The sequence below is a fragment of the Triturus cristatus genome, chromosome 10 (assembly GCF_964204655.1).
Source record: "Triturus cristatus chromosome 10, aTriCri1.1, whole genome shotgun sequence".
Lineage (NCBI taxonomy): Eukaryota > Metazoa > Chordata > Amphibia > Caudata > Salamandridae > Triturus > Triturus cristatus.
Window position 1 is genome coordinate 1,017,795,974 of NC_140593.1, and position 15,190 is coordinate 1,017,811,163.

Here is a 15,190-nt window from a genome sequence, read left to right on the forward strand (position 1 = left end):
GTGCCAGCCTGTAGATGGAGAGCAATCCTTTGTCCACCTCCTAAACCCGTTTTGGTTAGTTCCTCACTTCCCACTGGGTTAGAGTCAGCCTAAATAAAGAGACAAAAAGGAGGCAGGCCTAGGTGTGAGCTCCATCTACCAGTGACAGGGTAAGCATCCTTTGAATCTCATGAAGGGGCTGGACATTGCCTCTTGGCCACCCTGTCAAGGGAGGAGACCCTCTCCACACGACCACAACCATTTGTCCTCTGTCTGGGAACAATAGACCGCTCCCCAAAGGGGTGCCATCTGAGGTCAGGTGACAGCTGAACACTGTCAGGAAAGCTTTTTGGTTTTAGGCAGGAAAATTACAACTTTCTTTAAAACTGTAATTTTTAAAATATTAATGTTAAATCCGACTTGACCTTTATGTTAACTTTGAAATTACTATTAAGATGAGTTCTTGAAATATTTGTATAGCTATTCTCTAACTGAATTTAGCTCTTAAATGTAATAGTGTAAGCTAGTGTTTACTTGTGGAAGAGCCAGGCTTGCCAGAGTGAAACACAACTGGAGGTTTTTCCCTGCCAGGACATGTAAACCATTACATATATACATGTCCTACTTTTAAATAAGATGTTTCCAGCCCTTTTGCTTTTAAGGCCTACCTTAGGGGTGACATAAGTTGTAAAAAGGAAAGATTAGGCCTGCCAAAATGTTTATTTTACCAAGTCGGAATGCCTTTTAAAACTGCACAAGCTGGCTGCCAGCCTGGAGACATATTTTACAGTACTACTTTAATTGGTGGCACAATAAGTGTTGGAGCCCATTAGTGGCATTTAATGTCAGGCCCTGGGTGCAGGTAGTACCATATACTAGGGGCTTATTAGTAAATGAAATGTGGCAATTAGGCGTATGCCAATATGACTATGTTTATAAAGGAAAGCATAAGCACTTTATCCCTGGTTAGCAGGGATAAAGCCAACAAAAATAGGGTTGAGTAAAAATGCAAAAACAAAATCCCGGGTGACCCTGCAGAAAGGACACATTTCCAACATGGACACTTTAGAGTAGGCTTCTCCAACAAGTAGTTTGTGCACTATTGGTAGCTCCACGGCTACTTATATTTATTTATTTATTTATACATTTATAGAGCGCTTGGTTACACCTGACGGTGTGTCCCCGCGCTAAAGAGATCACATGAGGGGGTGGAAGATTGCCAGCATGTCTGGTCGCTACGTGAGTGAATTGCCAGGTCTATCTTAGCTATGGTTGTACAAATAGCCAGGTCTTTAGTAGCTTGCAAAATCTTCTTTCGCATGGCTCTCTTCTCAATTCTAACAGGAGATTATTCCAACACTTTGCAGCTCGGTACCTAAAGGAGCACTCCCCCATTCTCGCTCTGACAACTCTTGGCACCGTCACTAGATCCTTGTCTAGTGATCTCAGGCTACGTCCTTGTATGTATCTCGTGATTAAGGGTAAGAGGTAGCTAGGGCCTTTTGTTTAGGATGCGGTGGCAGTGGCACATAGCTTTAAACCTGATTCTTTTTTCCACTGGAAGCCAGTGGAGAGCAGTCAAGGTTTGTTTAGTGTTTGTTCTTTTTGGCAGGTCCAGGACTAAACGTGCCGCTGCATTCTGTACCTTCTGTAGTTTAGCTAGACGTCTTTTTGTAGTGCCCAGATATAATACATTGCCATAATCCAATTGGGAGTTTATTAATGCGTGAACAATGGGTTTCCTGGCGTTGGAAGGGAGGAGATCTAGGATCTTTCGCAGAGTTTTCATAGCAGAGTAGCATTTCCCGGCCACCTTACGGATTTGGCTCTCAAAAGTCAATTCGGAGTCAAACCAGACCCCTAGATTTTTTACTTCTGTTTTGGGGGTAGGTATGTGGCCCAAACAGTCCGGCCACCATGCGGTAGACCAGATTGGTGGAGTCTTACCAACAATCAGCACCTCCGTTTTATTACCGTTCAGTTTGAGGCAGTGATTGGACATCCAATGGGCTACCTCTTTTAGGCAATCAGAGAAACGTGCTGCCGCTAGGTTCTTGTTTTGAGATAGCAGCACAATAAGTTGAGTATCATCTGCATAGGATACAATTGACACCTTGTGTTTCTCTACGCTCTCAGCCAGTGGTCCCACGTAAATGTTGAGTAAGGTGGGACTTAGAATTGACCCTTGTGGTACCCCTTGGGGTAAGGAGATGGTCTCCGATGTGTAAATTTTCTGTGCGACTTGGAAGCTTCGCGAGGAGAGAAACGATGTCAGCCAGCTTAGAGCCATATGCCTCACACCGCACATCTCTAGCCTATGGAAGAGGAGTTTGTGAGAGACGGTATCAAACGCCGCACTGGGGTCGAGAAGAATCAGTGCGGCTGTCTGTCCATCGTCTGCGTGCATTCTCAGGGTTTCCGAGGCCATAAGTAATGCTGACTCAGTGGAATGAGCCCTTCTAAAACTTGATTGGGACGGATGGAGTAGTTCATTCCTGTCTATGTGTTCTACCAGCTGTTTATTTATTGCTTTCTCTGCAATTTTCGCCACAAATGGTAGTAGTGAGATGGGGCGGAGGTTTTCCAGTATGGCTAGGTCTAATGATGCTATGTTTAAGAGGCTTAACAATGGCTTGTTTCCATTTGGTCGGGACCGTGCCGTTTTGGAATGATCTGGAGATAAGCTCCGATATATAGGGCATAATTTCCTTGGCGCCTTCCATTATTATTTCTGGTCGGGCCGGATCCCGGGGGGAGCCCGATTTGATACCGTTTGCTATGGCTGTAAGCTCTTCCAATTCAGGGATCTTAAAGGCCTCTAACGTTATTCCCGTGAACATGGTATGGCTTCCAGAGGCAAGCCCTGTACCTTGTCTTGCTTCTACCGGGAAGGTGTCATAAATTTTGCTCACTTTTTTTGCAAAGAATTCTGCTACCCTGTTGCAGCTTTCCGCAGATAAGGTAGAATCGTCTTTAGTTTCATGTGTTCTAAGGGATTTTAGTATGGCAAACATTTCTTTAGATGAGTTCTTGGCCCCTTCAATTTTTTCTGTGTAAAAGGTACATCGGTTTTTTTTGATTAGTGCATGATATTGTTTGAATTCCTTTTTGTAGTATTCCTTTGCTCTACTACGGTAGTCCTTCCTCCATACTCTCTCAAGCCTTTTACAGGTCTTTTTGGCTGACTTTAGCTCCACGTTAAACCAGGGGGCAGGTTCATTTGGTCTCCTAGGGGTCCTAGAACTCCAAGGTGCTGTCCTATCAAGTGCGTGTGTAATCCATGTTTCTAGTTGGTTATTGGCTAGGTTGATATCTATATCAAGTAAGGGTCTTTCTTCTAATAGTTCACGGGTGAAGGAGGTAGAGTTAAAATTATTCCATTTCCTGGTCGTGATTTTCCTGTGTGTGCAGCCCGGCATACTAAATTAGAAGCTTGTGCTTGGTTGATTTATCATATGTACACCACAGTTTAAAAGTGTGTATTTGAGAAGAAAATGTGTGTATTTTCAGAACTGTATATGTGTATTAGCTGATGTTTGGATAAATGTGGTTGAATTGTCAATATATAGTTGAAGCTGATATTTGAGTGATAAATCATGTGGCATTGGAGAGATTTATTGCTAATATTATTACAATGGTGCCAGGGGAATTGCAGCTACAGTTGTTATGTATTACCCACGTAGAGGAATTCCACAATGTCAAAGCCTTTTTAGGTCTGGCCTTGGCAGCGCATGCGCTGTCTCTGCGAGACCTAAAGTAATCTCTATATGTTGGCAAGCAGCCGGTAGTTTCTCCTGCCGCTTGCCATTTGCTAAATGTTGTTATCGCTTTTGTTACCTTTGTTTTCAGTGGCTGTTGATGTCCAACTGACTTCCGTGTAGTCCGGAAGCAGCGGCCACCAGCTACAGTTTTCGTCCGCACTGTTCGGACTTTTTGTTTGTCTTGCGCATCTCTGCCTGACCTAAATATGGCATTGGCGCATGCGCAAGGAGCCGGTGTGCGCGAGGGGTGGGCAGCACATGCCGCTTGTTTATTTTTATTCCCCACCTGCTCCCCCTCCCTCCCGCGAGCATGCCGGCCGAGGATGTGTGCTTCGGGGAGTCATAGCGGTGGAGGACTGACCCGTATGTGACCGGCACTGCTCCTACAGTAAGTGCCACTATTCCTCTCCTTTTCAATTATCTTTTCTTCTCTTTTTCCCTCTCATGCTATCAACCCACCTTTCTCTTTCACTTCCCTTTCTTACGTCTTTTCTCTTTCTTTCATTGACTTTCTCTTTTTTTTTCCTTCTTCCTCGCATTTCTTTCATCTCTCCTTACTTTCTCTCATTGCTTCTTTCCTCTCCTCTTTCTTCCTCATATTTCCGCTCTGCTCACTTTTTATTTCTGCCACTCCTTCCTTTCGCTTCCATTCCATGCTTGTTATCAATTATGAACATACTTTAACTAACAGCAGGTGGGGAGGCGAGGCGTCCTCGGGGCAGGTCGAAACAGGCCAGGTTTCCAGCACCACATCGTGTGACTGCAGAATGTGTTTCAGACAACCCGCCGTCAGAGGGCATGTATTCTTGCGGGCAGTGAATGTGAGGGAACAACACTGCATGCCCCTGCATGTAAAATATACACCGACAAGCAGTGCCGATACTGCCCATATATAACGCTGTCTCACAGCAACGCGCCTGTGATATGATGGAAAGCTGCTTAAAAACGTTAGTTCATTGTGGTTTCCTGAGGTTTTCTTTTCGTAGCTAGCTTTCCGCTCCTCTCATATTTCTGGGGCTGTGATTGGGATGTGTGTTGGGCGAAAGGGTTCAATAACAGCCAGGTGTGGATAAGAGCCAGAGCACGGGACAAAGTGGGTCCCAGTGTCTGGCTGCAGTGGGAGCAGGCAGCGAGAGCTGACTAGTGCCAGGCTCATCTGGAAAGAGATCCATTTCACCTGGGAAAGCCATTGCTTTTTCTACTGAACTCGGGTGGGCACATTAAGGGAAAGTGGTTCTGCCACCAATTAGCTTAAAAAAACATGCAATTTTTAATTTATTTTTTATCCCTCTGTTAAGATGAGATTTAACATTTAATGAGAAACATATGCATATCCTGATTTTAGTCCAAACCAGAAATAAAAAGAAAAAGAAACTCACATGATCCTTTATCAAAAATATATTTCGGTGACTTAGTATATGTCATGTGCAATGATTTCTTCATGTGAACATTTGAGACACATATAGACAAATATGTACACACACAGAAAAAGCCATAAAATTCACTTGAATTTGTTGACGTGAGGTGAACACAAAACAATATGTTTACATATCACAATAAATTATATACATAACACATAAACATTTAATAAGAAAACACATTTGGACGTAGTGTGAGGTGTCAAAAAATGTATGTATCAACCCAACAGGTGATTTATCCTGCTATTTACAATTAGTTGGGGTGATCATTTTACACTCTGTTTAAAGCGTCGACGTTTCGACCCCCGATTGTAAGAGCGATATTTAATTCGTCTGTGTGGGGTCTTCTTCAGGACTAAACTGTAAATCTGTGTGTGGCCTGTTTAAAAAGAATGAAAGTACTTTAATATTTAAGAGGTTTGGACAATATATTAGAAGTGGCGAGACTGAAAGTCTCTGCTCACCTTAAAGACGGTTCCACCCTGAATTCATAGGATGGCACTGCAGCTCATACTCTATTGGAAGGTGGACATATCAGGAATAAAATTGCGCCTGTAAGGACCTTATGTTCAGGATACCAAATCAAAAACACAACCTGAAAGTATCTCATTATGCCCTTAAAGGGACTGTACCTGATCATGACGTGTCTTCTCTAGATCGATGGTGCCTTTATTCGCATAAAGGGATGTAGGCTATAATTATTTTGTAGTTTATGCTCAAATCGTGATGTATATCTCCCAATCAATCGGACAATGACTCACACTGTAGGCCTGTATTCCTACAATAACATATGTCTGAATTAAGCTCTAAATTATGCCAACAACCAAATTGTAGCCAAACGCTCACATTATATAATAGGATGACGAAGACTGACCTCCGGCGTCCCGCGCTCGAGGTTCCAGAAATAAATCACCCTTCCCTTACATGGAAACCTGGAGGGGCCTTCCGCCTCCAATATCACTTTCAAGAATGGTATCCAAGGTTAGTCAATCACCTTTAAATACGCTAAAGAATAGAGAAAATATCATTATGGTATTTGGGAGTGAAAGGAAGTCAAAATCGTCCTTCACTCTATAAAGGTTTAGATGCTGATCAGATCCGCGTCTTACCTGTGCGCCACTTAATGCTCTACTTGAAATCCGGGAAAGCACGTCTCACAGGCGATTGCTCTTCTCTAAGTAAAATATCCGGCATCAGCGTAAACGTGTAGGCAGCGTCCTTGTGTGACGGCCGTATACGTTACACGACTGCCATCTTGTGGGGAATAGGTCTAAAGAGCGTTACTACGTTAATACAGGTGTAATTCCCTCCTTCGTTCAAAACTGACAAGCCCGAACGGCAATCGGCATATATATTTGGCAAAGTCAAGCTATTCCCATTCATATTAATATCTACGCTCATTATATCGGGACCTATCTTGTGAGCAGTATTCCATCTCTCATATAATGATGTATAAAATACACCATTTCATTTCGCACTATAAAAACAGTGATTCTAGACATACCTCTGGTATTACTCTATGATTTTGCATCCTCAATCATTTTAACATTATCTCTGTAATATTCAACGATATCTCGATTGTCAATCATGTTAACTGCAATATACTTAAGTAGGTAAATCTATTGTTGTTCACATTAAGAACACTTTATAGTACAATATATGTTATATATGAATTAACATTTGGATGGTAGTATGTTCAATTATGCATAATTCAGTTAAGCAATCTCATTACATTTAGATGTTTGTACATTGTGAACAGTGATCCTTTACCAAACTCATTATTACAGATACTTTTACATTTGTACAGGCAATATTAGCTTGTAAGCGGAAACCAATTATCAAAAATTGAGGTTACATATACATATAGATGTTATACATTGCATATTAGGTAATTTCCAATATTGTGCAATCACGTCTGTGATTTTACGAATACCCATCATGAAATAAGCCTAAGTCATGCTAAGTAGGGCTATCTGTCTGGAAATCTCCTCCTGTTCATTCAATCCCCCATTCACTGAGTCAAGCAAATGTATCCACTTGCATTCTCGTAAGTTCATGGTGGCTGATAAAGAGCCCCCTCTGGGATTGGGCATTATTCTCTCTTAATACCCACCACTCTAGACTGTCAACCGTATGTGAATTCTCGGTGAAGTGTTCCACCAATGGGGCACCTTGCTCTTTACAGCGAATGCGTGAGCAGTGCTGCAAAATTTGTGTCTTAATTTTCTGTTTGGTCTGCCCTACGTATATTTTCTGACATGGACATTTGATTAGATAAATTACATCCTGTGTGTTACAGTTTGTATGATGGTGCAAACTATATATTTTGCCATTGTGGGTGAATTCCTTTTGTTCTACCGTGAGTTCACACGCTTTGCAGTGGCCGCATTTAGAATGCCCTTCTAATGGAGGCAACATCAAAAGAGAATGTGTATCAGGTGTAGGCTCATCCCTAAGGTATGAGCTCACAACATAGTCCTTAATGTTCCTTCCCCTCTTGAAGGCAAATAAAGGACGATCTATGCTGCCTATTTCTCCAGAAACCAAATGCCAATTCTGATTTATGATGCGCTTAATTTAATTGCTTCTGTTGCTAGTAGATAGACTATTCGATCGTTATCAGTAGATTTATCAGTTTTGGGTTGTAGGAGGATGACCCTGTGGCAATACCAAGCCCGCTTCCTAGATTTTTTCAGGAGACTGCGTGGGTAACCACGGTCCAAAAGTCTCTGCAGTAGAGCATCGGATTCTTTAAAGAAATCAGCCCTACGGGTACAGTTCCTGCGAAGTCTCAGGAACTGACCGTAGGGCAGATTATCTCGCAAATTCCTGGGATGGTTGCTTTTATACCCCAATAGAGTGTTTCTTTCTAATGGTTTCATTTACAATGATGTGCATAGCTCATTATTCTCACTTTGTATAGTCAGATCTAAACACTCAACCTTCTCTGTACTGTAAGTCATGGTCATTTTAATATCATCGGATCTGGCATTCAGCCAGATACAGAATTCTTCCAAGGTATCGGAGTTACCAGTCCATACCATGAGGACATCATCGATATACCTCTTCCACAGAGTTATATTCTCTGTGAAAGGGTTATCATGATTATAGATGTTCCTGTCCTCATAGTTATCCATGTAGAGGTTAGCTATATCAGGAGCAAATCCAGCGCCCATAGCTACTCCTTTAGTCTGATGGGAATAATCCTTCTGAAATATGAAGACATTTTTCGTCATGGCCACTTCTAGTAAAGCAATGATGAAATCAGTGGGTACCCTGTGTGGTCTTTCTCTCCGTTCCAACACTTCGCACGCTATGGTAAGTGCTTCATCTTGTGGAATACTGGTATACAACGAAGCTACGCCCATAGTTACCAGTATCTGTCTGTCCTTATCATAGGCGCGGCCCTCTATCAAATTGATGACTTCCATTGTATCTCGAATGTATGATCTAGTCTTAGGAACCCAGGGCTGTAGAAAGATGTCCACATACCGAAATAGGGGCTCCAAAACTGAGCCACACCCGGACACGATGGGTCTCCCTGGTGGTTTGTACCTGTTTTTATGGACTTTGGGGAGTGTATAGATCGTAGGGACCCGTGGTTCTTTTTGATTCAGATAACCAAATTCAAGTTTGCTAAGATACCCTTCCTCCAATCCTTGGGTGGTAAGCACGTGTATTAATTTCGATACTTCCCTCGTGGGATCTCTCCTGATTTTACGGAGTTCTCAGCTACTTGTAATTGTGTAGCAATCTCTTTAACATAGTCTTCTCTGTCCTGGACCACAATCGAGCCCCCCTTGTCAGCTGGCTTTACTACAAGGTCCAAATTGTTCTCAAGTGTCTCCAAGCTCACCCTTTCCTCTTTACTGATGTTGTGTTTAATATATTTCTTTGTGTCAAATAATTTAAGTACATCCTGTAACAATACCTGCTCAAAGGTTAAAATTCTGTTTGACATTAGGTGTGTTGGTGGTGAAAAGGTTGATGGCGTACGTAAGGGAGTAGCTACACATCTATTAATGCTGACTGGACCCGTGTGTTTATAGAAGAAATGTTTCAATCGTATTTTGCGAAAGAAACGATACAAATCTATTTTTGTCCCAAAGCTGTTACTAGGTGCACTAGGCACATAGCTCAGTCCTTTGGATAAGATTGATAGTTCTGTCGGGGACAGAGAATGTTTGGATAGATTAATGACCGGGTTAGTTTGATCATTGAAATTGTTTGCTTGAAGGTTTGGTTGAGGGTGGTCTGTGTCAATTACCAGCGGTACGTTTGTCTCCTGGTTTGTATCTCTCTGTGTGTTTGAGGGTAGAATCTCACTGATCTCCTCCCCCTCCCCCTGCCTCTGTTCCATCCTCTGTTCTGACCCCTGTCCTCTGTCCAACCTAGGGGGGCCCCCCACCTCTGTGTGTGCTCCATCTGGGGTCCCCTAAAAAAGGACCCGATGTTAAATCTGGTTGTGATATAGCTTGATGGCTTGTTCCCTGATAACTAGGGCCTGAGTGTGATTGCTGATGGCTGCCAGAGGGGCCACCGTTGTCGTAGTCACTGTCTGGACCACTCGAATATGATGTCTTTGAAAAGGTTTTGTATTTGCGGCCTCCTTGTCTGCCTGTGTTCAAGTAATGGCCCTGAGTGTCTTGTTGGTAATATTCGTCTGAGGTGTAGGGATAAGTCTCTCTCTTGTCGTATGTCCGTAAATCTCTGGCCAATTAGTGCAATTTTCTATGGAGTGTAATAGTGTTGAATTCTGAAATTGTTTTATCTAGCCTTTCAAGGGCTTCTTTTCCATTCGTAAGTGCCCTGTCGTCTACAATTTCTTTTCTTAAGTTCTCTATTTCTTTCATCAGTTTTTTCATATACTCTAATGCTGTTTCTACTCCAAGCACCATCCAGTGCCTGGAGCAGTTATTGGCCACAAAGCTGAAGGTTTCACGGAACTTGGGTATTTCTATAAATATAGCCGGCTCATTTCTCACCTGTAAACCTACAGGGATAATGTTTTCTTGAAGGTACCATGCTGTCTTGTTCTTATTAATTTTTTCTCTAGTCTCTCAAGTTTGGTCAATTTTTCATTAAGTGTTTTACTTATTGGTGTAACAGTTGCTCCTAAAAAGGATGTCTCATCGTGCCCTTGTATAAGTCTGGCAATACATTCTTTGCTGTACGCAAGTATGTCTGACATTGCACATCAGTCTTACACTCCGAGAGAAAAACCCTCGCAGACCAGCGTCTGCTCTCGTAAGTCAATATGGGATAATGGGGTAACCCGGTTATGTGCAGAACCTGGGGATTAATACATTAAGGGAAAAGTGGTTCTGCCACCAATTAGCTTAAAAAAACATGCAATTTTTAATTTATTTTTTATCCCTCTGTTAAGATGAGATTTAACATTTAATGAGAAACATATGCATATCCTGATTTTAGTCCAAACCAGAAATAAAAAGAAAAATAAACTCATATGATCCTTTATCAAAAATATATTTCGGTGAACTCGAGTGGGCGCCATATATCACCAGCACTGGCATCCCTTATTTAAAAGTTGCACATGCTGCCTGAGCTCTTAAGAAGAGGTCGTGCTGCTTGTAGCGGGCAATGTCAAACAGTATTCATGGAATTCATGGTAAATAGGAGGTGCTGATTTTAAAAACATAACACCTATGTTCGTGGAGGCATGCCTGTGAATTCAGCAAGCCTTTCAATGTGAACTCTACATGCTTTTGAATTTCAGGTGCACACACATGTGTGTTTGTACAATTAGTGGTTTACCAAACGTGCTCATAATTGTTGGCGTAACGTTGAGAAGTGCGCTGCTGTTACATTGAAGGAAATTGGATGTTTCCTTAACACGCTGGTCATTATATAGAACATATTCCGAGGCATGCAGGTTCAGCAATCTCTACTTTGAACCTGTGTAGTTGTTGGGGCTTGTTAGAAAACCTGAAACGTAGAGTAAATTGTTAACTGTTACCTTGGCAGTTTTTGTTAGTGCTCCACGTCTGTTTGTCCCATGTGGACACTGTCATCTCTCCCTCACATACCCACTTCCTCTCTCATCTCTCTCCCACTCCCACTACCCACTCTCATCTTGCAATACCACTGCCCTCTCTCATCCCTCCCTTGCACTACCTGTCTCCTCTTATACTGCCTACTCACACATGCTACTTTCCTCTACCTCCTAACGCTGTGCACTAGTCCACCCCTTGCCTCCCCCCAGTTGTCCCTTCCACTTGTCCCTCTCTCTCTCATACCCTTTCTCACCCATCTCTGTCGCTGTCTCATGCACTATTCCCACCTCTCTCATGTGGTTAACTTCAGGTCTTCAAGCATAGTTTCTATCTCCTAACTTTTCAACGTTTCTGTCCCTTAAAGCCACGCTCTCCTCCTCTTCTTAGGGTGTCTTCTGCGTACACAAATCCTCCCTCTTTATGTTTCTATGGTCTGCTCTCCCCTTTTTTCTATCTTTCTCATACAGTATTTATGCTCCTCTATCTCAAGTTCAATAACCTCTTCCTACACAAACTGCCTATCCCTCTCATTCTTCCTTTCTTTCTATTCTCTGCAGCTCTCACCACTATCAGTTCACCATACCACATACTTCCTCTCCACAAATACACTACACAACTCACAATCCCACAACTAACAATTTTAATACAACTCACAGAACTCCCCCCACACCACATACATACACTCCGCTCCAAAACAAAACACGTAGGTAAAAAAACATTATCATTTACAACGCCAATAGCGCTAACTCTCACAAATGCGAGACCTATTGCATTGCAAATGCTTGTTTCCATTAAGCTGGCAACTGTGCTTGTTGAACTAAGATGATCGCTGGTAATCTTGCATATGATGGCCACTAACATAATCTTGTCTGTTATGGACATCATTACAACACTAATAATATTAGTAGCTCTGGAAGGGTTTAATTGAACATTAGTAGCTTTTACTACAGAAATGGTTGGAGATGCCTGCTTTAGACACAGAGCATGTGTTACAGGGAATTGCTGACACACACACCCAACATTGGGTGTTCAAGGGTTTTCCCAGAATGCATTGTTTAGTCTTCTATTAGTGTGTGTATGTTATATACACTTATGCATAATACCATCTTATAAAAAATATTAACATATTTGCAAAGTCTGTTTCCTCGACTTCATGTTGGACAAGTACATGGTTGTATGTCACAGTTTCGATCTCAAAAGTATTATTATATTGATGTAAAAATACCAATAGCCAAAATATCGACATTCCATCCTATAATGTACATGACTAAGAGCCTGATTTAACATTTGCGGTTGGGCCATCCTCCGCCAGGGAGACAGTGGCAACAGAGTAATTTTCTCTGTCGCCTTGGTTAAGGTCTCGACAACCAAATTTAGAAATGTCTGTCAGGACAGTGAACATTTCAACCCTTGACAGAAACTGACGTCATGGCGGTTCATGCTAATGTATCTTAGGATTCATGTCCTGTCCGGGGGTGGGGGGATTTTGCAGTTTTCACTGCACGTTTTGCAAACTGTATGTCCACCCATCTAAATTAGGTGCACGGACATACAGGTCAACCTCCGATTACTCTTACTCTGTCGGGCCATCAGAGGGTTGTAACCACAGAGGAACCAGAGTTGTCTCCAGTGTTGTTAAACTAAAGGTTTGCCAGCATATAAATCAGGCGGGCAGACCATTATGTTGATGCAGTACCCTTTCCGGCACCATACAAATTGGCCTCAATAAATCTATACTTGACAGTAAAACATAGAGTTAGATTTATATCTATTACCAAAATATCTACTACAAAAAAAAGTCTTAAAAAAAAAAAATAATAATTTCAAATGAATAATATCTAAACCTAAAATAAAATGTAAATACTTACAAATATATATTTTAAAACTGTATACAGCCAAACATTTTTTAATTATAATTGTACAATATATAAATTGTACAGTTATTATAAATACTTGTTAATAAATAAAATACAGGGTTTGTAATCTTAAAAATGTATTTAAAAAATATTTTATAAATAAGGTATATCCATTTTAACAGAGATTATTTAAAATATAATTACCAACTAATTGTTAATCAATCATTTAAAAGATAAGCACATAAAATATAAATATATCAGAAAAGCTCTTAACAAAATTTAGTTAAAAATTATTTATCAAGAAACATTCAAATTCCACCATTAAAAAAGTATATAAAATACCATTATATTTTAGTAAGAAATATTTTCAACATCAATATTTTCTTCCAAATAAAAATGAAGTACATGTCCTGGATAATATGTACCTAAATATTTATGCTGTAACTATATTTTGACCACGATATTATGGCCCTTACGAACTAAACTGATAACTGAATTACACGTACTACACACAATCTAAAATCAAATAATTCATGAAAATATACTGTGCTATTTAAAGTAAATGTTATTGTTATAACCTTAAAAGGCATGAATGTTTGGTTTGATAGAAAAAAGTGTGATTCTGAAAACACACAGAATAACATACAAAAGGTAGAAACTTGACAATATGATATATAATCTATTTTGTTGTTGTGTCATTCTTCACTTGTTGGCACCATTATCCTTTACTGTTTCATAACCATGTCTTATAGTCTCTTATTTTCTTCCCATAGGTTTGGGTAATTGCAGACAAAGTTCAAGGTAGCCACAGTCTCAGTTGTGGAACAGTTTGCCATCGAACAGGGGTACAGCCACTGGAACCGAAGGGGCAGTCGTGGGACTATGGAATTGGGGTGAGCAGTCAAATTTTCACCTGACTATTTTCTTCCTTTCCAAGAAAAAAACATTTAGTGACGCAGAGAAAGGTCAATTAAAACAAGGATTACCAGAAGAACCATTTGATATTACACATACTGAAAATGTACATTTATTTACATGCATTTTTCTAAGACTAGTAAACATAAAGAAGTGAAATAATTTGAAGGGCAGAATCCTGATAGTGTAAATTTTCATTTAAGTCTTAGGTTTCAGTATGAGTTAAATTTATCGGCTGCTATTTTAAGAGGGCATGACAAGGATTATTAAAGGTACTCTTCCAAAACATTTTTGTAGATATTATAACTAAGTGTAAGGCCACTCAGAATCACAATAAAACTACAAAAAAGTAGAGACACAATAAAAACGATATGGCTGTTCACATAACATTTTTCCTAGCAGAAGTATGAATTGAAAGTTATAATGCTTACCTATGTACATTTCAAAGAATTTGCAAATTTTAAATATGAACCAATTATGTGGGGGAGGGGAGGTGTGTATGTAGAGAAACGGTTGTGTGTTTGGGTAAGTGTGGGTGCAGTGTCAGTCTGAATGCGCATTCCATGGAATTTGCTTCAATCGACAATACAATATGTAAAGCATTCTTAGTATTAAAAATGTTTATTAAGTAAGCCAACCTAAACATCAGAAGAATCTAAATATGTCTACAAAAACAACATAAACCTTCCTCTCAAAGCTTGATTTAAAACATAGCAGATGAAAATTATTAAACTCGCTTAATTAAACCCCTTGGTCAAAACTCTTAAAGTCCAGAGCCCTTTAGAGGCGGAGGAAAGTGGAGGAAACAGATACAGGTGTGGAAACATACTTCAGTTGGGCATTATTTGAGGTAAAAAAACAGGTAATTGCAAAGGTTTGCCAAGTCTAAATCCACATACCACCTCTTTTTTTTCTTTACGCGGGTCAGGAAATATTAGGCAAACCCCATCATTATCCTTAACTAAATCGTAATCAGAGACTGTGAATGATAGGAATTCCCACCACAGCCCATTCAACATTCTCTCCTTTTGAGTTAAAAAACTGTCAGCCTTGTGATTTTAGAACACAAATGTCCCTTAGCCCACACCTTAGTCTTAATTGGAATTGGAACCATAAGGCGGCCTTTAACACTCAGAAGTCATCTCCCTTTTGATGGTCTGCAGTTCCTGTTTCCTTATGGGGTGACTTTGTTCAAACTGTTAACAATATGCATTCTTGGGTGATCATTGGCAATCCTCTCTTCATCT

General features: G+C 40.6%; 1 protein-coding gene across 1 annotated transcript in view; it reads left to right on the top strand.

Annotated features, from left to right (window-relative positions):
• Window positions 1-15,190, top strand: part of TECPR1 (tectonin beta-propeller repeat containing 1) — a 428,679-nt gene that overhangs the window by 341,285 nt on the left and 72,204 nt on the right. Inside the window, exon 24 of the mRNA XM_085629008.1 lies at window positions 13,802-13,921. Within this exon, the coding sequence (XP_085485134.1) occupies window positions 13,802-13,921 (120 nt within the window). The remainder of the gene's footprint in view (window positions 1-13,801; window positions 13,922-15,190) is intronic.